The 23,216-nt window shown below is 41.9% G+C and overlaps 2 protein-coding genes across 4 annotated transcripts; both read left to right on the plus strand.

Moving 5' to 3' along the window:
• The first annotated feature begins 11,698 nt into the window (after positions 1–11,698).
• RPL17 (ribosomal protein L17) lies at positions 11,699–16,422 on the plus strand. 2 transcript variants are annotated; one of them, XM_081150233.1, is made up of 7 exons: positions 11,699–11,762; positions 12,611–12,663; positions 12,751–12,791; positions 13,493–13,627; positions 14,168–14,266; positions 15,060–15,251; positions 16,343–16,422. In XM_081150233.1, the coding sequence occupies exons 2-7, from the start codon at positions 12,624–12,626 to the stop codon at positions 16,388–16,390; spliced, it is 555 nt and encodes a 184-aa protein (XP_081006359.1). In that variant the 5' UTR covers positions 11,699–11,762; positions 12,611–12,623; the 3' UTR covers positions 16,391–16,422. The 2 variants fall into 2 exon arrangements, with proteins under 2 accessions (XP_081006359.1, XP_081006360.1); XM_081150234.1 differs by having other exon boundaries at positions 11,753–12,064.
• An 81-nt stretch (positions 16,423–16,503) lies between these two features.
• LOC308563298 (UPF0729 protein C18orf32 homolog) lies at positions 16,504–22,928 on the plus strand. 2 transcript variants are annotated; one of them, XM_081150236.1, is made up of 3 exons: positions 16,504–17,527; positions 20,894–21,084; positions 22,802–22,928. In XM_081150236.1, exons 1-3 carry the CDS (start codon positions 17,299–17,301, stop codon positions 22,865–22,867), a joined length of 486 nt encoding a protein of 161 aa, XP_081006362.1. In that variant the 5' UTR covers positions 16,504–17,298; the 3' UTR covers positions 22,868–22,928. The 2 variants fall into 2 exon arrangements, with proteins under 2 accessions (XP_081006362.1, XP_081006363.1); XM_081150237.1 differs by having other exon boundaries at positions 20,897–21,084.
• The last annotated feature ends 288 nt before the right edge of the window (positions 22,929–23,216 follow it).

Genomic DNA, 23,216 nt, shown 5'->3' on the forward strand with positions numbered 1-23,216 from the left:
CTTCCCTGTTTTTTTCAGTTTAAATGAGACATTTAAGGAAGAAAAAGCTGGAAAAAAAATTGTGTAGATAATTCCCCCTGGGCAAAAAGAGAGACAGCAAAAAGTTTTATCTTTATCTAGTTGCCTTACAAAAGGCCTCAACAACTGGGAAGGCACAGGCTGGAAATGTTAGGTTAATCTTTTTCATTAGAGCAACTGGGTAAGTCAGGGATCACTTGCACAGAAAGTAACAGAAGACTGTCTCTTCATCTGCACAATGAAAGGGTTGGGCCCGGAGACCTTGTTAAACAACAACAAAAATTTAATTTCCACAGCTGAAAGTCTTTTTATAAGAAAGGGTTTAATTAGGCCCAGGCTAGCATCAACAACGACTGGTCTTGGGTCGTGGAGTTCAAACCACCAGCAGCACAGCTAGGTAGGAAAGACAGCTCGTCCAATGTCCAAGAGTTTTGCAAGTGTTTTTAAACATCAAAGATGGGGAGAAAGATGTAAGCTGTTCTGAAAGGATTTGCATTAGCTATTGACAAGGGGGATGGCAGAAGCAGGGCTCCTTCTGGGGCAGGCACAACACAGCTGCAGCAGAGCCCACAGAGTCAGAAAGGTCCCGTGTAAATAAGAAGCAGAGGCGTCCGGGGTTCTGTGGTGCCCAGCTATTGTCTCTTTTAGATGATCATGGAAATAGCCACCTGGAAATTAATACTCGGTCCAACAGTTATACAGGAAGGTATGCGGTCTTTTGTCAGAGCTGGTCCACAGCAATTCACAGGCTGCGTTGTCTCTTTCGCTCTCCTGTCGCTATCATTTTAACTTAGAACATCTCAGAATTTTTTCTTGCCCTTTCCCCCTTTTCATCCAGATCTTTCAAAGGAAGCATCGCTGATGAATGTCTGTATGATTTTAATTATGCTCAGGTGGTCCTTTTATGTTCAGGGCATTGTCCCACGTTGCTAAGGAAAGCTTATTCCTAGGAGGTTATGTCCCGCAGAGGAGAGAAATCCAAGGATTATGTCAGGTGATTAGATGTTTTAGGCCAACTGGGACAAAAAGAGGTTAAGAGAGAAAGGATGATCAGCTAACCACTGACAAGGATTTTTTAAAGTTTTTCTTGAAGAGTAACTTTTTCTGGAAAGGTACAGGTGGTTAGTTCAACCTGTTGAGCAACTGCAATGTTAGCTGGGGCTTGGTTTATGGATTTACATAATTTGGAACATTTCAGAGCTTTTTTCTTGTCAACCTCATCAGACAAGCTCCAGTGCTCTCGTGGTCTTTGAATGAGAGTTTTACTTGGTTTGGCATTATAGGCTGGGTACTGTATCCCAGTGTCCCAGTGCACTGCCATGTTTCTCTGGGCTGGACTTCAGCACTCTGTCTCCTCTCTCTCCCCACCCCTCCTACCCCACCCCACCCCACCCCCTGCCCATTCACAATCTCACCTTCATAATAGCTTAAAAATCAGCCCAATTCGGAGGAATTGCGTAGTTCATTAGATCAAAGTCAAAGTTACATGTCAAGGTAAACAGAACTTGCTATACACACCCTTTACCCACAAAAATTAGATGGCAAAAAGCTTTATCCAACGTTGAACTGGTGCCATCTAGTGGCCCCCAGTGTCACTCAAGAGGAACAACAGGAACATATCCTTCAGAAGTTTTTTGTGAATAATCTTAGGGTTTCTTTCCAGGCTAGCCCTTGGCAAAATTGTAAAATCCAAGGCAAATTTTCCCATATTTCCAGTTTACCCTTTGCAGAAATTTCCCCCATGACAGGCAGGTATAATGGAAAGAGAGCAACACTGGAGTCAGGTCGACCCACCTCTACACCAAATGTGTCCTGTGCTGCCTGTCAGCTGTAGGATCCAGGGCAAGTTACCCAACTTCCCTGAGCCTCAAGTCCCTCCTCTATAAAACATGGGTAGTACAGCACTGGGCGAGTAGCCCAGTTGGTTAGAGCGTCGTCCTGATATGCCAAGGCTGCGCGTTAGATCCCTGGACGGGGCGTGTACAAGAAGCAACAAATGAGTGCATAAGTAAGTGGAACAACATATCAGTAAATGAGACAGAGTGTACATAGCATTCAACATACAACAGATGCACCCTAAATTTTAGTTCCATTCTCAAGTGCACTACTTTATTATCTTTTTTTAATCCTCACCTGAGGATATTTTTTCCATTGTTTATCAGAGAGGGTGGAAGGGCGCGAGAGAGACACACGGAGTGGTTGCCTCCCACATGGGCCCCAACCAGGGCCAGGGATCGAGCCCACAATGGAGGCAGGTGCTTTTGGCTGGAACCCTTCAGTCCGTGGGCCGACGCTCTAACTGCTGAGCCACACCAGCTAGGACACATCATTGCTTTAAATGTAGGACTGAACCCAGCTGGTGTGGCTCAGTTGGTTGAGCTTTAGCCCACGTACCAGGAGGTCACTCATTCGATTCCTGGTTGGGGCACATGCCAGGGTTGCAGGCTTAATCCCCAGTAGGTGGCATGCAAGAGGCAGCCAATAGATGTTTCTTTCTCACTGATGTTTCTCTCTCTCCCTCTCCTTTCCACTCTCTGAAATTAATAAAAACATATTTAATAAATAAATAAATAAATAAATAAATAAATAAATAAAATTTAAAATTTAAATAAATAAATAAATATAGGACTGAAAAAGGTAAATAAAATATTGAGCTCTGGTCCCTCGAAGTATTCAAATAGAGGGTAGATAACTTTCTGTTTGGATGCCAGCAGGAAACAATTTCATGCACAGAGCTTACTAGAAGAGGCTTTAAGGGACTCAAGAGATGAGGGCAAACAAAGGCCATGGAGGCACCCAGAGACCAGCAACAACAACAGGACATTTCCACACCAGGACTGATGGAACAGGCAGATACTATAATGGAGCCTAGAGAGCTCTGAGCTTGGGAAGAGGGGCAATCTGGCAGGTGCCAAGGCAGCAAGGGGGCTGGGAAGAAATAGCCCAACCTCTCCTCATGACCTCCCAATTCCTGCTCACGATCACTGTTGGCCACACCCAACCAGAAGTCAGCTGGCAGGAAGGCATGGGTCGTGGTCAGTAGGCCCAGGGTCACCAGCACAGAGCAGGGCACAGAGGCCAGAGAATGGATCTGGAGGAGACTCGCAGAGGGTAACCAGTGCAGGACATCCTAGAGGAAATCCTTGCTTTGGGAAAAGAATCAGATTAGGTGATGTCCATAAATAAATTCTAAGGAGAAGGAGGAGGAATGGAGGAATGAGCCAGTATTTACTGAATATCTATTCTGTTGTATTTGCTATGTCTTTAACTTTCTCTTGGAACTTTTTCAGCAACCTGGTACAGTTGGTATTATTTTCCTTTTACAAATGAAGGAACAAAGCTCAAGAAATCAAATCACTTGCATTGGGACATGGAACTGGGAAGTCGTAGAATTCCAGCCTCGATTACCAGATGCCAATGTCCCTCTAGTGGTGGGGAACCTTTTTTCTGCCCAAAAAATCATTTGGTCCGGCCCTGCCAAGGCAACCGCAGGTGGGCTCAAAATTCAATAAATTCAATTAAATGTTTGACCAAATATAGCAGGCTAATTTTTAAGTTGATAATTTTGTATGGCAGGGCCAGACCAAATGATTTCGTGGGCCATATACGGCCTGCAAGCCAGGCCGAACAGGATGTTCCCCACCCCTTCTAAGTGATCTCCTCCACCCCAGTGCTAGCTCTGGAAGGTGCTGGAAAGACAGACCAGGCAGCAAGGAGGAGAGAGAGGCAGTTCTGAGAAGCAAAGCAAAGGACTCCAATCCCCTGAGTAAGGGATTACATTTTCCTTATCATCGTGAAAAGAATTCCCTTTTCCTGGCAGAGAAGGTCAATTTCTAAGTGAAGCTCAAACAGCATTGTATGGGAAGCTTAGATGGAGGAGAGCCCAGTAAATCTCTGTCAAAGTATTAAGACTTTGTCCCTTGGTGCTCCTGGAGGCTGTGGAGCCATCCGTCTGAAGACTATGATAGGAAGGGGCAGGGGATGAATGATAATGCTAAAAGACAGAACACTGAATATTTACTCATCTGAAAATCCCCAAAGACATTTCTTTCTGAAAAGATGATCAGACTAATCCATATTGGCCAAGTGATGGAATGGCCAGGTAGACAAGCCTTTTCCTGATAGATTTATAGCCTCAAGTAAAACAGTTGTTTGGACAAACTGTCAGACTCCTGCAGGGCCCACTTGACATCTGTCTTTGTCAGGTCAGCTCAGCGAGGAGAATAGCTACTACTTTGAAAGGCTAAGGATTTGTTGTTTCCTGCTGCTCCCTGGAGATCTACATAGTAAACAAAGCCCCAGCAGGCACCATTAAGGAGAATCCAACAGAAGGTCTCAGGAAAACTGTGTTTCAATTGTGTTTGAGGAGACCAAAGGCATTTGTATTCCATTCCCATCTTTGTTACCCTTGCTAAACTCTTATTATCTCATGCCTGAGTATCTGCTAGTGTTTCTGGTGCTCTGCCACAATCCAACCCCAGGTTCCTGGCCTCACCTAGCCACCCACACCTCACAGCCAGAATAATCCTCCTCGCTCTTCTTTCATTGGGTCCACCTGGGTGAGAGCATGCAGCAGTGGACTGAAAGAGGGGGATTGTGCACCAGGCCCTGGAGAGCGTTTCAAAAGCTGGAGTAAGGCTTCGGAGCCAGTCAAGACAGGATGGGGAAGGGAGGCTAGCCATAATGAGCCCAGGGTCACCAGGAAACTGGGAGGTCACTGGTAAGCAGTCAGGAAGGCAGGAAGGTGCAGAGCTGACAGCTAGGATGGTGGCAAAGAACACAGGCATCGAGGGCAAATTAGGTTCAAATCCTGGCTCCAGCCCATTGAACCTTGGTTTTCTTTTCTGTAAAATGAAATCATAATACCTACTGTGGTAGACACTGGCATATGTCTCCCAAGACCCTCTCCAAGAATGAAGGACTTCATTTCCAGCTGTTAGGAGAGCTGTCAGTCCTTAGCTGCCAGTCATCTTTGAGAATTGATTAAAGAAAACTACCTCACCCAAGGTCTCAGCTTCTTCCTGGAGCAGCGCCCCCCCCCCCCCCCCCCCCCGCTCAAGGACAACCACTATCTTGAGTTCTTACAGACAAAATTAGTTTTTGTCTTTTATATAAATGAAATATTATAAATACAATCACACTCTTATGTGTGACTGCTTTCACGCAACACCGATCGTGATCACCTAAGTGATTTATTTTAGTAATGATTGTGCTGTTAGCTGTTATGACTTTAAAAGTATTTTCTATATCCTAAAATAGTGTCCTCCACTAAGACTACTAACACTACTGCTGGAAAATTACCAAAAATATCAATAACTTTGCAAATAGATTTTAGATGTTTTGAAATACTATTAAAAGCTTTTTTAAAAAAAAAGAAATCCAGCCCAGCTGGTGTGGCTCAGTGGCTGAGTGAAGATCCATGAACCAGGAGGTCCTGGTTCGATTCCCAGTCAGGGCACATGCCTGGGTTTCAAACTCGATCCCTAGTAGGGGGTGTGCAGGAGGCAGTAGATAGATGATTTTCTCTCATCATTGATGTGTCTATCTCTCTCCTCTCTTCCTCTCTCTGAAATCAATAAAAACTTTTTTTTTAAAGAAATTTATGGCCCGGCCGGGCGTGGCTCAGCGTTTGAGCATCGACCTAGGATCCAGGCGATCAGTGTTCGATTCCCGGTCATGGCACATGCCCGGGTTGCGGGCTGCAGCTGATCAATGACTCATCATTGATGTTTCTATCTCTCTCTCTCCCTCTCCTTTCTTCTCTCTGAAATCAATAAAGATATATTAAAAAAAAAAGAAATTTATGGCATTCCATGCTGTTAATGTAGGAAATCCTCCTCCGAAACATAATTATTGATTTTTTACTTTACTTACCTACTTTTTAACCCTCACCCGAGGATATGTTTTATTGATTTTTTTTAAGAGAGCAAGGAAGAGAGAGAGACACACACACACATCAATGTGAGAGAGAAACATCGGTTAGTTGCCTCCACATGCTCCCTGACCACTGGCGCTGGACCAGGGATCAAACCCTAAACCCAGGCATGTGCCCTGACCAGGAATCAAACCTGCCACCTTTTGGTATATAGGACAATGTTCCAACTAACCCAGCACCCTGGTCAGGGCTATGATTTTTTACTTTAAAAAGTACTTACTTATATAGCACTTTCTCAGTACCAGACACCATTCTAAGTGCTCTCTAAATCATTTAATCCTCATGATAACCCTATGTGGTAGGTTCTATTATCATTGTCCCCATTTTACAGGTAAGAAAATATAAAGGTAAGGAAACTAAGGCACAGATAACTTAATAATTTTCTCCAAGTCAGACAGCTGGTGGGTGGCCATCCCTGAGAAGGAGAGAGGAAATGGGATTTGAAAGTAGGAAGTCTGGCTCTAGTGTCTGTGCTCTTAAGCACTGTGCTATGAAATATTAGAGATAATGCTAAAAAAAAAAAAAAAGAATGTTATAATGGTTGCATATTTAGATGTATTAGGAATACATTCCCTCTTATTTTATGTTTGTTGCTATGGGAAATTAGTCTTGCATTATGCAATGCCTTCAGGAATTTATCTGTTGCAAAAAATTCTGCTGCCTAATATTGCCAGATTCTCTTCATAGAGGCTCTACTCATTTCCATTTCCACCATCAGTGCCATGTTCCTCTCCTGACTTTATTGTTTTCCAGTCCCTAGTTTGAACTTAGAACCTTCATAAGTAGGGAACCCACATAAGTAGGGTACATGCTCATTGAAATATTCAGTTAACAGCCTATCTCCAAAAGCCTTCCTCTGGTTTAAGGGCACCTACTTCACAAGGTCTTTGAGAAAACCCATTTGAAATACTAAAAACTGTGCCTGGCTCATCAAGTATGTTTCTTCCTATTACCTTCCCGTCACCATATCTACCACACTACCTGCATCCACTCCAGTCTCCAGGCCCTCTCCTGTTGTCATGGATGATATGCTCCAGCCTTGCTCTAAGGACAACCCCTTCGGCTTCCCGCTACACACACCCATTTATGCCATGGATCCATCTCTTCTCTCCTTTTCAAGGGTTCAGCTCTTATAATTATATCTTCTTTCTTGCAGAGTCAATTTCTCTCTCTCAACTGGAGGATTCACAGCTGTGCAAATGTTCTCTAGTATGTCCCATCTTTTAAAATCATCTCTTATTCACACATGATAAAGATTGCATTTTAAATCTACAGGAAAATTAAAGACTATTGAACAAACTGTGACATTTGGGTAGCTATGAGAAAAAGATACAGTTGATTCATATCTCAGGCTTTTACGTTGGATGCATAGCATATTTAAACATGGAAAATAAAACCATAAACTATCCTCCAAAATGAGAGAATTAAAAAAATTTATCAGGGTGGAGAAGCTTTTTCTAACACAAAACCATAAAAGAAAAAAGAGTGAGAAATTTAAAAACATAGAAATAAAACATTTTTGGCAAAGCAAAAAGCACCCTGCTATTATTCAAATGGCTTTATTCTGCTCAAATACTGGCATCCTCTGAGGTTGGCAAGAAACATCCCCTTCTGGCCCAACTCCAAACCCTATCACTCCTCAAAAACACTTCCCCAACTGCTTATGAATGAAATTCTTCCTGTAGAGATTCAGGCTGCTTCTTTCAATCCAATACAGAATGCCTCTGCGGGGTGTCATCCATAAAGCTGGTTTTCCTTTGTTATATTCTAAGAGGCAGAAGAAGACTGTGCTATAAGCTCAATGAGGAGATGCTGGCAACACAGCCAGAGAAGACAGCCAGCATGGGTTGGCGAGGTTCCAAAGCTACCAATTTTTACAGCTTACAATCATGGAATCCTGTGACTTGTACTAAAATCTTTTCAATGCATCTACCACTCTCCATTCTCTTTGCCAAAAAAAAAAAAAAAAAGATAAATAAAAATAAATAAATAATAGCAGTCAGGCCACCACTGTCTTTTGCCAGCCTCTGGTCTTGCCCCAGTGGCATCCCAAATGTCTCCCTGCAGAGTGATCCTTTTTAAAGTGAATCTGATCAAGTCACCTCAACCATCCCCAAAGGGTTTAAATGCTTTCAAAAGTCTCTCATTGACTTTAAGATAAACTTCAAACTTCTTTGCAGACAAATATGATCCTTCAAGGTCAGGTTCACTGCCCGGCCGGCGTGGCGTTGCGGTTGAGTAGCATTTCCCTCTCACTCCTGTGGCCAGCTAACTCCTCTGGCCATTCATGGAGCTGCTGCCATGTCATCTACTCAGGGGAAGCTTTCCCACCCTACGTGCTATTAATAAGGTCCTCAGTGCTCACCCTGCTTCAGCAGTTTCACCATGTATTCTAATTGATTGTTCACCAACTAGATCCCTATCCTTCCATCACTACCTACCGTCACCCCAAGACTGTAGGTTCCTTGAGGTTAGGGACGCTTCTAGTACCTGTTATAGCTCAGCAGCTAGCACACTGGCAGGCATATAATAAATGTTCAATAAATATTCATTAGCCCAGCCGGTGTGACTCTGGTTGAGCATCGACTCATGAACCTGGAGGTCAGGGTTTGATACGCAGTCAGGGCACATGCCCAGGTTGCCGGCTCGATCCCCAGCTGGGGGCGGGCAGGAAGCAGCGAATTGATGATTCTCTCTCATCATTGATGCTTCTATCTCTCTCCTTCTTCTCTCAGAAATCAATAAAAGCATTAAAAAAAAAAAGTTTAGCCTGGCCAGGCGTGGCTCAGCAGTTGAGCGTTGACCTAGGATCCAGGTGATCGGGGTTCGATTCCCAGTCAGGGCACATGCCTGGGTTGTGGGCTCGATCCCCAGTCGGGGGTGTGCAGGAGGCAACCGATCAAGGACTCTCTCATCATTGATGTTTCTATCTCTCTCCCTCTCCTTTCCTCTCTCTGAAATCAACAAAGATATATTTTTTTAAAAATGAAAAAAAAATTTTTAAAGTTTAAATAAATAAATATTCATTAAATGGATGAATAAACAAATAAATTAATTGTTAAGAATTAAACCTATTTGTAGTTCCCCATTGTTTTAATAATTAAGATTTCTGCAGAATAAATATAATACAATTAAAATTTTTCAATTTACAAACAACAGATTGTAGGAAATATCTATATCAAATAAAGTTTAAAGAGCTTATTTAGCCCTAGCCGGTTTGGCTCAGTGGTTAGAGTGTAGGCCCCTGGACTAATTGGTGCCAAGTTCGATTCCAGCCAAGGGTACCGTACCTTGGTTGCAGGCTCAATTCTTGAGGGAAGCAACCAATCGATGTGACACATTGATGTTTCTCCCTCTCTCCCCCTTCCACTCTCTCTGAAAAGCAATAGGAAAAATATCCTCACGGGAGGATTAAAACAAAAAGACAAAAACTTATTCAAATTTTATAGAAAAATCACTGAGGCTTTAAAAGATAAACCGTTCCTCTCAAAAGGAATAATCTCAAGGGGTTTTAGTCCTTCTAGTCTAATCCAATTCTGATACAAAATTAAATGTAGCCCTAGCTGGTTTTGCTCAGTGGTTAGAGCGTCGGCCTGAGGACTGAGGGTCAGGGGTTCCATTCCAGCCAAGGGCACATACCTTGGTTGCAGGCTCGTTGGGGTACATGATGGAAACAACCAATCAATGGGTCTCTCTCACATCGATGTTTCTCTCTCTCTCTCTCTCTCTCTCTCTCTCTCTCTCCCTTCCACTCTCTCTGAAAAGCAATGGGAAAATATCCTTAGGTGAGGATTGAAAAAACAACAACAAAATCAAAAGTGGTATCAGGTCTACCTTTCAACTATAGGTTTGATCTTTCTCTCTCTAAAATCAGAAAGAATAGGATTGAGGTGTGTAGGGAAAAGATAAGGGATGAAGATGGCACAGGCCAGATCATAGAGAGCTCTTAAGTCATCCCCAGGAATTTGCAACAGGAACCACAGGAAAAAAAAAAAGAAAAAAAAAGAACCTGAAAAATAGTGGTCTTTTTGGCAGCTGTTTTGGCAAAATGATTCTGTCAGTAATATGGAGGGTATATTAGGAAAAATAAAGGTCAGAAGACCACTTAGAAGACTCTAGCAGTAATCTAGATTTTAAGTACTTGTGTGTACCAAGGCAAGAAAAATAAAAATTGTTTTCTAGCTTTCTGGTTTGAAAGTACAGAAAAGCCACTGGCCAAGGCAAGGGAGAGGCAGGAACACCAAGTGATGACAAACTTGGTCACTGGGTTTGTCTTTGCTTTCAGATGTCACTTTTGAGCTGTGGGACTTTGGGGGAAGTCCCTTAATTTCTCTGTGCCTCAACTTCATCATTTATAGAATGGAAATAATAGTGTATCTCTTTCTACAGCTGTCCTAAGGATTAATTAAAAAAAATGTATCTGATTGAAAAGCCCTGAAATAGTTTCTGAAATTTAGTAAGCTTTTTAAAGCATTGGCTGTTATTATTATTACTGTGCAACAGAAAAGAAGAAACTGGGGAAGGAGGTGAGTTGTTTAAGGCACTTTAGGTTTCAAATGTTTGCCTTGGGGGCCTGCCAAGAAAGATGTCCTGAGAGCTGTTTGATATTTGAGGCTAGCTCAGGAGACATGTGGAGTGGAGATACTAATTTGGGAGTTCTCAGCCTGTGCTTGAAGGTGTGGGGGATGGGAATTACTGAGGAAAGACCATGGAATCCATCATTTTGGCAATGTGAGTGGAGTGCAGGCAGGAACCTGGGACTGAGGTCCCTAGACTTGAGGTCAAGGAATCAAGCACATAGAATGTTGCCAGAGTCTCATTCCCTTGGCGTTTGAATCTGCCTAGAGTGATGATGCCATGAAATAGAAGACCTAAAGCTAAGTGCTACACCACCAATGACTTCATGAAAGGGAAGGGAATGCCCAAGCTTTTTCTCCACCACGTGCAGATCAAGAAGTGACAGTGGGGAACCAGATTCCACTCTCGAACCAGATCCTTACTTAGCACATTCTTTACACAAGTTGCAGTACAATTGACTGGGTCATATACTTAAAAAAATAAATCTATTGGGGTGACATTGGTTAATAAAATTATATGGGTTTCAGGTGTACGGTTCTATAATACATCTTCTGTATATTGTATTATGCTTTTACCACCCCAAGTCAAGTGACTGGATGATATTGTCATCCTGAGAATTTTCTGATTACTATAATTACATCCCATTTTTTGCATTTTTTAAAAAATATCTTTATTGATTTCAGAGAGAGGAAAGGAGGAGGAGAGGAAGAGATAGAAACATCAATGATGAGAGAGTCATTGATCGGCTGCCTAGCCCACAACCCAGGCATGTGCCACAACCGGAACCGAACCCCGATCACCTGTATCCTAGGTCGATGCTTAACCGCCGAGCCACGCCCGGCAGGGCTTTTGCATTTTCTCAATTTTCCAATTACAAATCACTTTCAGGGATATCTAATCACGTAACCAAACCTAATGAGTGTTGATAAATAAATGTCTTGTTTATATGTAATAATACATGATCCTGTCCTAGAATGACAAACCTGTTTTTGATTGATTGATATTTAAAATTCCTAACTTTATTTCTGGATCCAAAAAAAGGAGAATTTTGAGACAGTCCCTAGTGAGGCAATTCGTTTTAAGATTTTCTAGAGCATATTTCACACTCCCTTACTATCCTCCCCCCCCCCCCCCAAATCTCGTTGGTTTGGACAAAAATCTCGCGAGACATTGTGCTTTCATGAATTCTCCCAGGAGCCTCTGCTCTTCCTCTTCCCGAAAGCGGCCAGAGGTGAGTCGTTCTTCTGGTCTCCCTTCGAGTGTTGAATCCTCTGGTCATCATCTCCATCCTGGCCCCGGGGACACTAATCTCGAGGCCCCTGGGAGGAGAACTCTTGCGGTTACTGATTTGTCGCTGAAGGCAGCGTCCCCCTCTCCGGGGGGAAGTGTAGGAGCGCCCGACTTGGGGCCCGGGGCCTTGCGGCCTTTGCGGCCCGAAAAGGGGCACGATGGGAGAGAATGGGGATTTGGGGGTACGGGAAGGGAAGCCCGTGGTCGGTGCTGCCTCTTACTCTGGAGGTCCAGTGTCTTGCGGTGAGTGATGGCCGAATACACGGCGCGTTTGTGGCCTCAATGAGAGAAAATTTGGGAGGAATAAAGTCAGGTCGAAGCTTATTTTTAGAGGAGTATCTCAAATTAGCTACCTTAACGTTGGTTAGGGCACAAAAGTGGAAAGACACCATTATTTACAAAGTGTGATTAAAGGGGATTTCTATGGAGCGGGAGCTCGTTGACGGTTGTAGTTGTTCTGCTACCCCAGTGCCCCGACTCTTTTTCACGCCCGAAGGATCCAGAGTTGCATTGAAACAGGCTTATTTTCAATCAAAGAGAGGGCTGATGACGTTCGTGTCCCTTAGTCTGGTGTCGGCACCGCAGTCTGCAGTTACTGGTAAATGCAAAGGGAAAGAAAGCACTGGATGGAGAAAAGGATGGCTGCGATGATGGCATTTCTTAGGACACCTTTGGATTAATCGTGAAAACAACTACTCTCTGAGCAGCTGCTGGTAGCATTTAATACAGATTTAAACTGTATAAGTTCCTGTGTAAATATGTATTGAAAGATATACTGCTCCCTTCCAGGTGACCTCTGAAAATGGTTCGCTATTCACTTGACCCAGAAAACCCCACAAAATGTAAGTGAACAAGAGTTACATATTTCTTATTTGGGGGTAAGAGAAACAAGATACCCAAAATTAACTGAAATGTTCTCTATTTTTTAGCATGCAAGTCAAGAGGTTCAAATCTTCGTGTTCACTTTAAGGTACGTGAATCATAGTTATGCTCTAAAAGAGTTGTTTTGAGTGTTCTGGTGAGCATTTTTTTACCTTTCTGAAAAGGTAGCTGCAGTGTTTTCTTCCTTAGGACACCTTTGGATTTACCGTGAAAAGTAATCAATTCTGAGCAGCCACCTTCTAGATATTATCAGTGTGTAATGACCAGAGAACTACTTTAGAACCTAGTGTGTGGATCAAGCTATAAGACACATAATTGTAGTTAACAAGATGATTGAATTAAAACATCACAGTGAATGAATAGATTAAGGATTCAGTTTTCCTGAGGTTCAAACCAAGCCTCCCTGGCCCTTAATCACAGATTTTTTTCCCAGCTCCCATGAAAATGGAAGGTTTTAGCTGTTAATATATGTTGACATTTTGAGAATCCGAGAATTTAATGTTTACTTTAAAAATTGTGGTGCTTGCCTGGGTGGGCATGGCTCAGTGGTTGAGCATGGACCTAGGATCCAGCAGATCACAGTTCGATTCCCAGTCAGGGCACAAGCCCCAGCTGTGGGCTCAATCCCCAGTCAGAGGCATGCAGGAGGCAGCTGATCAGTGACAACTGTTTCATCATCGATGTTTCATCTCTCTCACTTCCTTTCTCTGAAGTCAAAGATAGATTCTTATTTTTTTTTAAATTGTGATACTTTAATATGGTTAACTCCCAGTTTATATTTATATTTAGAACACTCGTGAAACTGCCCAGGCCATCAAGGGTATGCATATTCGAAAAGCTACCAAGTATCTGAAGGATGTCACTTTACAGAAGCAATGTGTGCCATTCCGTCGTTACAATGGTGGAGTTGGTAGGTGTGCCCAGGTGAGAACTAATGGTTGCTATTTGAAAAGACAAATTGTAAGGGAAAGTAACTGGATGGGATGGGATGGAAATGGCTAAGATCATTAATCAGGCTGTTTCTGGTTGCTGTGATGACAGTCTTAGGACACCTTTGGATTAACCATGAAAAAAAAACATGTTCTGAGCAACCTTGAATATAAAGTCTTTTTTTTTTAGTACATTTATTAAAGCTGGGGAGAGTAAAACAAGGAATGACTTGGGACAGAAGAAGCAAAATGAGACTAGGCAGGGCTGCTGTCAGCTCACTGGAAAGTTAGAGAAAAGGGGGCATTGGGGACAGGTTCAGGAGGTTAGCCCTGGACAAGCCGCTGCTGGCCATTCCTTCCCTGGTTGCAAGTCTCTGTGAGGTCCCTTAGAGTTTAGGAGGTGCATGCCTGTAGGGGAAGAAGAGGGGGAAAAGAAAGGTGTGGGCATGCTCCCACGAGGGAGAGTGGGCCATAGATTAATCTTGATTGTTAAATCAGGAGAAATGACTAATAGCCTCCCTTCATTTTCTTTCAGGCGAAACAGTGGGGCTGGACACAGGGTCGGTGGCCCAAAAAGAGTGCTGAATTTTTGCTGCACATGCTTAAAAACGCGGAGAGCAATGCTGAACTTAAGGTACCCAAAGCATTAACATCTTTATGTGTATCCAACTTAGATGGTTGGCCAATTAATGTTGCTGTTGTCCAGATTTATTATACAACAATAAAACACTACTGCAAAGAAACAAATACAAGTACCAAAATTATTGCCTTAGTAATAGTTAATGTGGTTTGTTGCCTACATTCTTAATGGAGAGACATGTTAAATTTCACTTAGAAGTTAAAACATTGCAGTCAGCAAACACAGGTTTATCCATTTGGGGCATTATCCGTCACCCTTTTGATCTTTGGCTGTAACCCTTCTTTTTTTAAAATATATTTTTAATGATTTTTAGAGAGAGAGGAAGGGGGGGGAGAGGGGAGCATCAGTGTTAGAGTGGAACATGGATCACCTGCCTCTTGCACGCTTCCCATTGAGGATTGAGCCCACAACCTGGACATGGGACCTGACCACAACCTTTCCGTGCACAGGACGATGCCCAACCAACTGAGCCACACAGGCCAAGGTTGGCTTGTAACCCTTGTAGTTGCTATAAGCCATGCTGACAAAATCTTGTTCATTATCAAAGCTTAGGAATTGATGCTACTATTAATGATCTTTAACATGCGCTTAACACTGAATTTTGGTAGTTAGATTTAATTTAATGAGGACATTTAGAATCGTTTAAAGCAACTGCTTGAATAAATATGTGACTTAAGTTCTTAAGGATTGCTTTTCAAAAATGAGTTTATTAAGGCAGAGACTTAATTTTCCAATGATGGTGTTAAGATAAATGTGTTAACTGAGTATGTTCCCTTTCCCTTCTTAGGGTTTAGATGTAGATTCTCTGGTCATTGAGCATATCCAGGTGAACAAAGCTCCCAAGATGCGACGTAGAACTTACAGAGCTCATGGGCGGATTAACCCATACATGAGTTCTCCCTGCCACATTGAGATGATCCTTACTGAAAAAGAGCAGATTGTTCCTAAACCAGAAGAGGAGGTTGCACAGAAGAAAAAGGTAAATTACTTAGTCTTTGCTCAGTTTCAGTGTATATTAGATTTGTGGTTGCTGTGATGACTAACTTAGGACACCTTTGGAATAACCATGAAAGGAAACTGTTCTGAGCAACCAGCAACCTTGTATTTTATTTTGACTTTTATGGGTCTTATTTGTTTCTTGACTAATAGTGAATCATAACTTTGTACTATTCAGTACATCAAATTGATTATCTACTAGAGGTCCTCACCTAGATGTCCATAGCCACATCAAATGCAACATGTCCAAAAATGCCCCCAAATCTAATAAGCCTATTTTCACGAAATGATAATTCAGTGTGAGTATTTTTTATTATAAGTAATTGCTTCATATCACTATAAGTTGAAATGCAGCATAGTGGTTTGATTACTTATATTGTGAAATGATTCCCACAGTAGGTCCTCATAAAAACAGTAAAAATAAAGAAAAAATTATCTCCTTATCATAAGAACTCTTATGATTTACTCTTCCTATCAACTTTCCTATGTATCTTACAGCTTGGTTAGCTATAGTCATGTTCCCATTCAGTTTTGTAAGCCAGGAAGCTGGGAGTGATTCTAGAATCCTCCCTTCAACGTAATAGATTTCACTTGTATTGATACTGTTACTTAAATATCCTCCTGGGTGTCCCTGCCTTCAGTGAACATCAGCTTAAACTCTCCTTCCCTACTTACTCTAATTTTCTCCTGCCTGTCCCTCCCTTCATACAACATTTCTTTCCCTTTATGTTGAAATTTCCAGTTCTTTCACTGAGCTAAGACCTACTCCTTTAAGATGGTAGTGTGGCCCACCTGGGTGTGACTACAGGGTTGAGCATCCACCTAGGATCCAGGAGATCAGATGAGGCTAGATTCCTGGTCCAGGCACATGCCTGGGTTGTGGACTCCATCCCCAGCCAGGGGGGCATGCAGGAGGCAGCCGATGAATGACTCACTCATCATTAATGTTTCTCCCTCTCCCTTTCTCTGAAACCAATAAAGTTTTTTGTTTTTTTTTTTAATTTTTTTAAAGATGGTAGTGTGGGTGTTTCTTCAGGAGACTTAACAGTCCTTTTTATTTTTTTCTATCCCCAGATATCCCAGAAGAAACTGAAGAAACAAAAGCTTATGGCCCGGGAGTAAAATCAACATAAAATAAATACTAATGAAAGTAATGTTGGTTGTCTTTATTAGTAAATATATTTCAAGTGGTCAAACACGTTTTCTTCTGATTAGAATTAAAACAGATTATTCTGTTTGCCCTCTGCCATTAATTTGGTTCACAGACATGCTGTCTTGGATGTATTGCTTTTTTGCTTAAGATGGAATTGGAACATGGGAAGTTCTGAAATTTTCCAGCCACTTTATTGAGATTTAACACAGTACAATGGATCTTAGTATATTGTGCATCTATCACTAAAATCGATTTTAATCACCCCAGAGAGGAACCTTGGCAGTGGATAGCTGTTACTCTCATCCAGCCCTAGGGAACCACTTACCTATAGGTAGGCCTGCTCTCATATCTCATGAAAGAAATCACACTATGTGGCCCATTGCCACTGGCTTTGACTTAGAGTGTTAGTTGAACATTTGGGGTTTTTTTAAGCTATCAAAAATGGTGCTTCTGTGCACCTTTGTAAATTTTAGTATGGGCATGTTCTCATTTCTCTTAGGTATACTGCAAGACCGGAGTTGCTGTTTGAAGTGGTAACTGCCAGACTCCAAAGCAATTGTGCCATTTTCAAATACCACTAGCAGTTCCAGGTTTCTCCACATCTTCAACACTGGTAGCTATTGTAGTGGGAGTGAAGTGGCACAGTTATTTCTTTTAAACTAATGGCCAATTAAAATTGACTTCATTTGTCCTGCTTTTGAATTTAATGCCCTTTTAACTAGGAGAGGATGGTTTAGGCACAACTCCATTTGAAAACTGCCTAACTTGCAAGTGGAGTGACCTTCCCTATGGTGGTGAACCATTGGCACAGGCGTTATTTCTTGGATCGATGTTTTGAATTGCCTAGTATTTAAGGGCCGGGGCAGCGCGCTTGTGCATGGGAGTGCCTGGGGAGCTCGGCTCTTCGCCCGCGGGCTTGGAGGTTAAGGCGCGGAGTCGAAGGCACCGCCTAGTCCCCGCCCCGGCGTCACCAATACGTCTTGTGTGTCGTCAGGCTGACGCAGGCACCGGTTTACCTGCCCCTTTTGCTGTGTCCATTGGCTCGGCTGCAGCAGGTCCCTCCCTCCGGAAGTGCGGACATTTCCTCTTGGGCTTGGTGGTCGCTGGTGAGTGGGGTCGGGCGGCCTGGGGCTTTGGGTTGGGGGAATGGGGCGGGTTCCCTGGCCTCGGCGCTGCCGGCTGCTCCGCAGGCTCCGGACCGGGTTCCCGCTGACCGAGCCCCGTCGCAGCTCTGCGCTGGGCCTCGCGGCCCGTGCGCGCTCACGGTGGACCCCGCTTAGCCCTCCAACGCCCCGCCGTGGCCTGTCCTCCCTCCCCTTTCATCTCGCCCTCCGTCTCCGTCCACCCGCCCGGCCTCGTTTCTGCATTTCCCTGTATGTACGTTTATTCTCTCTCTTGGCCTGAATTGTCGGTTCCTTCCCCTTTCTATTCTCTTCACCATTCGCCCTTATTCTCTCCTGTCTTTTCGAGCGTCGTTTCTCAGTCAACCTGCCCTGCTCTTTCTAGTCTCCAGTAAAATCATGTGCCCAACTGGGTTACTTACAGGGAGGTGGCGTACCCCACTCCACCTGCCCGGCTTCTGATAGAGCCTCCACTTTTCCTCTCTATTCTGTTGTACTGGATTAAATCAAATGAAAGAAAATTCCTCTCCAACTGTTTTAATCCGTCTTGCTTACTTTGTTGTAGCATCCGAGAATTGGTTTGTAGAGATTAAATAAAATGATAATTTTATCAATTTTATCATAGCCACCTTCTGGACCTTTCTAAGCCACAGTTTCCACTGTATGATGTAAAATAACTCATCGAAGAATCACTATGAAGATTAAGAGATGAAATACAGTAGCTCCATTCTGAAGAGAGCTGAAAAGTTTGATAAAGCCATAATTATGACAAAACTGATTAGTAGTATTTTTCTCAAGAGTTTATTGAAAACACAATGTGTATGTACTTACTTAAAACACAATTAAATTACGATGAATCTTTATGATGGAGGGATTGCCAAACATCAATTTAGCTTAGTGCTCAGAGCCTTGTCAGTTGTTTTGAAAGATTGGTTTAGTTTGAAGTTTAGGTAGGAGGGGAATTAACATAATCATTGTGTCTTTGGACGGGGTAGAAACAGGAGCCTTGAGCTAGGAAACCAGACCTCAGAATTCTGATCTTAACCAGTTCTAGTTACTTGTTACCTTTGTGTGAACTTTGGACAGGTCACAACTTTTGGCTTTTTTTTTTAAGTAATAGCACTTAATATATGCAGACACTCTTGTGAGCTTTGTATGCATATTAACTTATCTAATCCACATCCCTGTGAGGTGTAGGTACTCTTATTGTCTACATTTTACACATGAGGGAATTAACGCACAGACTGGTTAAATAATTTGCCCAAGAACACCTTATAGAAGGTAGGGAAAGCAGATCTCAAATCAAGGCAGCTGCCAGCCGGTCCACTTGATTGCTATGCAGTGGTACCTCTTAAGACTGTGCAACACCTAAACCAAACCACCTCTTAAGTCTCTCCAGATCACATTCTAAATGTTTGTGACCAAAAATAATTCCTTGAAAAACGGTTAAGCCCAGCTGACGTGGCTCAGTGGTTGAGCATCCACCCATGAACCAGGAGATTGAGGTTCCATTCCCAGTGGGGGCACACGCCTGGGTTACCGGCTTGATCCTCAGTAGGGGGTGTGCAGGAGGCAGCCCACTGATGTTTCTCTCTCTCTTTTCCCTCTCTGAAATCAATAAAAAACATTTTTTAAAAAAGAAAGAAAATCAGTGAAAAAAGAATCACCATTCATTTGGCTTTAAAATATTTTGGTAAATTCTTAAATTGTTACTTTAATTTGACTAGGGGACCTTTTTAAAGAATCCGGTTATACATTCTTTGTAAAATAGATCGTCATTCATTGATGTACATTTGGATTTTTATCTATAGCTCTTGTAATTTATTTAAAAGTCATTAAGATTGAATTGTCAATGCCATTCTTCACTTGTATTGTGAATAATTTTAAGTTGCCTTAGTGTAGTCATGATGAAATTTTAACATCTTGCATTACTAGCCTTATGCAGTGTTCTGAAGCTTCTTAGTTTTTAAGGCCTACTCTAAGGGATTAAAAATTATTGTAAATTTTAAAAGTCTTTGGTTTAACAGTATATTGTAGAAGTAATATTTGTTCTTTTTCTTTTCTTTTTAATCCTCACCCAGAGGATATTTTTTCCATTGCTTTTCAGAGATAGTGGAAGGGGGGGAGAGACAAACATCGATGTGAGAGAGAGACATAGATTGGTTGCCTCCCACACACACCCCAACCAGGGCCAGGGACAAGCCGGCAACTGACCCAAATTCAACCCGGCACCCTTCAGTCCATGGGTCTGTCACTAACCACTGAGTAAAACCAGCCAGGGCATATTTGTACTTTTTCAAGAAATTGCTGATTTTGAGAAATTCCAAAGTGATTTCTAATTATCAAGGAAATTAGATGTGTTAATTTTTGGAAATAAACAATTTACTTACAATAATAATAATACACTAATAAAATTTTTATTACACAGTATACCTTAATTGTCATTAAAAATAAAAGCAATTATATCAAGGGAGAATTGTCACCTGGAAAAGGCAAGTGGGTTTGCAGCTTAGGGGTCTTCCAAAGTGATCTCTTAGAGAGTTTCATATTACAATATTTGCCTTTAGCATTGCAGGTTTGGCTAATCATTATTGTCCTTGAAGGTGATCAGACCATTATACTCACACTAAACTGGAGTTAAGTCATAATTACCAAGTTCCTTAATGTTTTGTGCCTTCCTTTGCTTTATTGTAAATTAAGATAGCAAGGGTACCCAACTTCACTGGGTTTCTGATTAAATGAGCTATACAGTTGTCCTTCAGTATCCTCAAGGGATTGGTTCCAGGACACCCTGCCACCACACCCCTCCATACCGAAGTCCCCAGGTGCTCGAATCCCCTATATAAAATGGTATAGTGTTTGTAAACAGGCTATAGTAGGCCTACACATCACTTCATTTGCATGGATTCAGTGAAGTGCTCTGTGCATGGCAAATACAAGTTTTGCTTTTGGAATTTTCTGGGATTTTTTTTTTCCAAATGTTTCGATTTGGGATTGGTTGACTCCATAATGTAAAACCTGGGGTTACAGAGGACCAACTGTTTATGCAAAGTGTTTAACTGCTTAGCACCTAGCAAATGTTGGTGTCTTTCCTTTATCATTAAATTTATTGTTGGGGAGAAGTGAGAGTGGATTGGAGGCAGGAACCTCACTATTATTTTCATGCCTACCACCTGTTATTCCTTTACCTTGCAGATTGCAGCATCTTTAATAGATTCTTACTTTTAGCTAATAGTATGACCTAAGTTTTTTGTTCAATTAGAAATAGCCTTTCAAATATCTTAATCTAGGTAAATTCCTTTAGTCATTAATCTATGATGAACTAATTTGTTTTTTCTTTGTGTGTCTCAGCAGTTCAGGAGCTCCTACCTGGCACAATGGTGTGCATTCCTTGTATCGTCATTCCAGTTCTGCTCTGGGTCTACAAAAAGTTCCTGGAGCCATACATATACCCTTTGATTTCCCCCTTTGTTAGTCGTATATGGCCTAGAAAAGCTGTGCAAGAATCCAATGATAAAAGCAAAGGCAAACTAGACTATAAGGTAAGAACATTAAAATGCCTCAAATAAGGAAGGGTGGGTGAGGGGGGTGGTATAATCCAGGTAAAATACTTGGCTTTTGTAAAGGCAAGTCCTTGGAACCAGAAGCTTCATCAATGTGTCTCAATAGCCTTCTTTTTTAAAATAGGGGGTGCCTGGCTGGTGTGGCTCAGTGGTTAAGTGTCCACCCATGAACCAAGAGGTCATTGGTTCAATTTCTGGTCAGGGTACCTGCCCTGGTTTTGGGCTCAATCCCCAGTGGGGATGTGCAGGAGGCAGCTGATCGATGTTTCTCTCATTGATGTTTCTTTTTTTTTTTAATCCTCACCTGAGGATATTTTTTCCATTGCTTTTCAGAGAGGGTGGAAGCAGGAGAGAGAGAGACAGACATCTATTGGTTGCTTCCTGCATACACCCCTACATGGGCTGAGCCAGCCACAGGGTGTGTGCTCTCTACTGGAATCAAACAGAGAGACGGTTCTGTCTTCAGGCTGATGCTCTAACCACTGAGCCAAACCAGCTAGGGCTCTTGTCTATGTTTCTCTCTATCCCCTCTACCTTCTTCTGTCATTAAAAAAAAAAAATCGCCCAGCCAGCGTGGCTCAGCAGTTGAGCATCAACCTGACAATCCAGGAGATCAAAGTTTGATTCCTAGTCGGGAAGAGGCGCATGCCTGGGTTGCAGGCTTGTTCCCCAGTAGGGGGCATGCAGGAGACAGCCAATCAATGACTCATCATTGATATTTCTCTCTCTCTCCCTGAAATCAACAAAGATATTTATATTTTTAAAATCAATAAAAAATATTTAAAATAGGGGGTTTCGGCTCTCTTACACCTTTCCCCAGATGAATTACCTTTGCCTTTCACTCTCCTAAATTCCAAGGGCCCTTATTTTGCTTCTGTAACTTGTTTCCTGAACTTGTATTGCCCAGCTGGCTCACTTCTACTACCTTTGTAACTTTCTTGTTTGTTTTTTTGTTTTTTAAATATATCTTTATTGACTTTAGAGAGAGAAAGGGAGAGAGAGAGAGAGATAGAAACATCAATGATGAGAGAGTCATTGATCTCCTGCCTCCTGCAGGTCCCCCACTGGGGATTGAGCCCTCAACTCAGGGATGTGCACCGATTGGAAATCAAACTGCAATCTCCTGGATCATAGGTGGATGCTCAACCGCTGACACACACCAGCCGGGCCTACCTTTGTAACTTCCTAAATAAACTTTTTCTTATAATTTGAAAAATAAAATAGGGAGTTTGGGTATTTTTTGGTGTTTTTTAATAATTAATGTTTGGTTTAAACTAAAATTTTAAACTAGGCCTCTGATTAATGCATTTGCTCCTTGCCTTATGGCCAAGATAATAACCAGTATTTCCTGGCTGGTGAGAGAAATGGTAAATAGTTAATGGGCAAGGAGAGATGATACTAAAATAAGCCAGTTTCACTGGCTGATAACTTTGGTAGGAGACTTAATTAGAAAGATCATAGAGATTTTTTGTTTTGTTTTTTTTAACAAAATGAAGTTTTTAAAAAAATGAATATTTAGTATGTAGCATTGGTGCTTGTTTTTTTCAACTTCAATTGTGTTCAACTGCACTAAGCCATCCTACACAATTCTAGAAGCAGGGTTTTTTCATTCTGAAGTTTGTCTACTGTTTTCAAAGAGAATATCTCTTTATAATGAGTGTCTTTTAATAATCTCTAAAATGGTTTTTCATTTTAGGGTGCAGACATAAATGGATTACCAACAAAAGGATCAACAGAAATCTCTGATAAAAAGAAAGACTAAAGTGATTGTCGCAGAGGACCTCATTGTTTTCAAAATGGACCTAATAATCTGAAGCACCTTCTTTGTAATTGTCTCTGACCTTTTTCTCTTAGACCAGAATTTGGGATCGATGGTTTAGATATTTACCTGATACTAATCAGGAAATACATGGTATTTATATTTAAAATGTATTTAGTTATATTTAATGATCTCATTCCCAAGTTCCTTTTTCATTAAAGTAGTTTTAATAATATGAATAAATAGGTTTGTTCCAGTAGACACTGTTGCTAAATCAGTACCTAAACATCCTTGGGTTTCTAGCTTTTGTTCAGGCTCTTCGAATCTGAGTATATTTTTGCTGTGAAACAGT

The sequence above is a fragment of the Miniopterus schreibersii genome (assembly GCF_964146895.1).
Source record: "Miniopterus schreibersii genome assembly, chromosome: 10".
NCBI lineage: Eukaryota > Metazoa > Chordata > Mammalia > Chiroptera > Miniopteridae > Miniopterus > Miniopterus schreibersii.